At 39.2% G+C, this 1,898-nt stretch overlaps 2 protein-coding genes across 2 annotated transcripts in view; one reads left to right on the top strand and one right to left on the bottom strand.

Moving 5' to 3' along the window:
- The window catches only part of LOC107101876 (ependymin-2-like), a gene marked incomplete at its 3' end in the record, with an annotated part of 33,702 nt that extends 32,708 nt beyond the window's left edge, over positions 1–994 (bottom strand). The window contains exons 1-5 of the mRNA XM_015400954.1: positions 876–994; positions 770–804; positions 555–689; positions 283–475; positions 3–133 (exon numbers count right to left, since the gene is read on the bottom strand). Coding sequence (XP_015256440.1) covers positions 3–133; positions 283–475; positions 555–689; positions 770–804; positions 876–942 — 561 coding nt within the window. The remainder of the gene's footprint in view (positions 1–2; positions 134–282; positions 476–554; positions 690–769; positions 805–875) is intronic.
- An 84-nt stretch (positions 995–1,078) lies between these two features.
- LOC107101875 (serine/threonine-protein kinase 17A-like) overlaps positions 1,079–1,898 on the top strand; it is a 7,360-nt gene continuing 6,540 nt past the window's right edge. The window contains exon 1 of the mRNA XM_015400953.1: positions 1,079–1,101. Coding sequence (XP_015256439.1) covers positions 1,079–1,101 — 23 coding nt within the window. The remainder of the gene's footprint in view (positions 1,102–1,898) is intronic.

The following is a 1,898-nucleotide window of genomic DNA, read 5'->3' as shown; positions in this document are numbered from 1 at the left end:
GAAGGTTCGGAGTTTAACATGTCAGGCTGGAGTAAATTCACTGACCTGGTCACCATCCATCCATTTTTTGGGGTATGGACCAGAGTGCTGATTGGAACACAGCCAAACTCAGTCACAGTGCTCATGTACTTTGCTGTGTAAACAGAGGGAGGAAAAGTAAAGACAATGCAGAACAACTGGACAAACCAGAAATCAGAATGCAGTGATTAGGTAAGGAGAGTCATGTGCTAACTGCAATCACATGATTTTGTTTTTCGTTTAGCTTATAACTTCTGTTTTTACCTGTTCTGTTTTTCATCTCTAACTGGCCGATCCATGTGTTTACCAGGACTCCCTGTCCAGGTCCTGAAGAGCTGCCCAACACAGCCTGACCCAGCAGGTTAGCATCCTTTGGAATGGCCAGTGGATGGAAATCTCTGTTCAGACGCTTCTTCTCGCACGTTTTGTTTCTCTCGCTGATCTTGTACAGAACTCCCTTAAATGAAGCTCAAAGATAACAATATGCCTTGTTTCAAAATCGTTTGGTGCAGACATCTATTCTCTGCTGCTCTTACCTGTCTGTACAGAAGAAGCACATTCAGAGTGAAAGTTTTGTTATCGTAGGATCCGATTTCTCTAAGACATATACGCTGTCCCAGGGCATCATAAATGTACTTGGCAACGGCTACCCATTTCTCATCTTGGGTCGACTGAAAAGAAATGTGCATTAGATAATTTTACTATTATCACAAATACTGTATATTTGGCAAAGAGACAAGTGAGAACTCACTATAGTAAGGGAACCAGTCAGCAAAGCTGGGGAGGCTGGGAAGTTTAAAAACAGACCATAAATGCAAAGCTCTTAATGCAAAAATCTTCAGATTGAGTGTACTTACAGCATGGCTGGGGCCTCTGAGCCAGGCAGCCGACTGACAGGCACACAAGCAGGGCCAGAGCTCTCATGTTGTCAGGCTGACTTCTCTCTGCAGCAACAACAAACAACCAGAGAGCTCACTTCCTTATAAAGCAGCCTGTTGGTGACGCCTGCTTCCTTATTTTTCACTCCCATGGTGCTTTAGTGTAATCAGTTCAATCAACAATGTCTCAGTGTAAAGTTATGCAGTGTGTTTGCGTTCAGGTAAATCAGCTGAGAAAGTTCAGATATAGAAAATATGCAGGTCATTTTAGGTCATCCACTACTTAAAACTAACATTTCTGACCATAAAGGAGGAATATCTTTTTCTCTATATCCGTCCCTCCCCTTATGCTAAGTTTAAACTTCACCTGTATGGATGATGTAAAAAAAGGATCCAGTTTCAACCACGTGGATAAAACAGGTTTCACACACCAATAACCCATGACTGATCTTTTTATATAACAGATTAAAACATGAACTTTTTAATACATAATACAAGTTTGCAAGTCAGTTTAGAAGAAAATACCTTTTTGTAACGACTGCTTGTTTTATGCTTAGATTGGACTTGCACCTACACAACAGAGATTTTACCCCATTCCTCTTTGTCAGTGAAACTAAACCTGTGTCATCACATGATCTTTGAAGAATTTTCCTTCACCATTTTAATCACATGATGAGGAATAAATTAGAGCTTTTTAATCCAAGTCTCAAAAAGTCAAAATCACTGGATTTAAAGCCAATCTCTATTTGTGGGACAGAGATAGATAATTTATTATGCATGAGCTGAATATTTCAACAGATTTAACATTTTTTTAAATATTTTTTTTGCTGAATTTTTCATATACAACTTATACAGATATACAGATTCCATGACTACCTCAGGTACAATCGCGGATAGAGGAGTGCTTATGATCTTATTTTTAATAAGATCAATCTTATTTATAAAGAATCCCATAAAATCATTGCTGCTAAGAGCAGGTGGAATGGACGGTTCAACAGAGCT

Source organism: Cyprinodon variegatus, unplaced genomic scaffold, assembly GCF_000732505.1.
Source record: "Cyprinodon variegatus isolate N-32 unplaced genomic scaffold, C_variegatus-1.0 Scaffold1165, whole genome shotgun sequence".
Taxonomy (NCBI): Eukaryota; Metazoa; Chordata; class Actinopteri; order Cyprinodontiformes; family Cyprinodontidae; genus Cyprinodon; species Cyprinodon variegatus.
The sequence above is the reverse complement of the archived record's forward strand: the minus strand, read 5'-3'. Positions and strand labels throughout refer to the sequence as shown.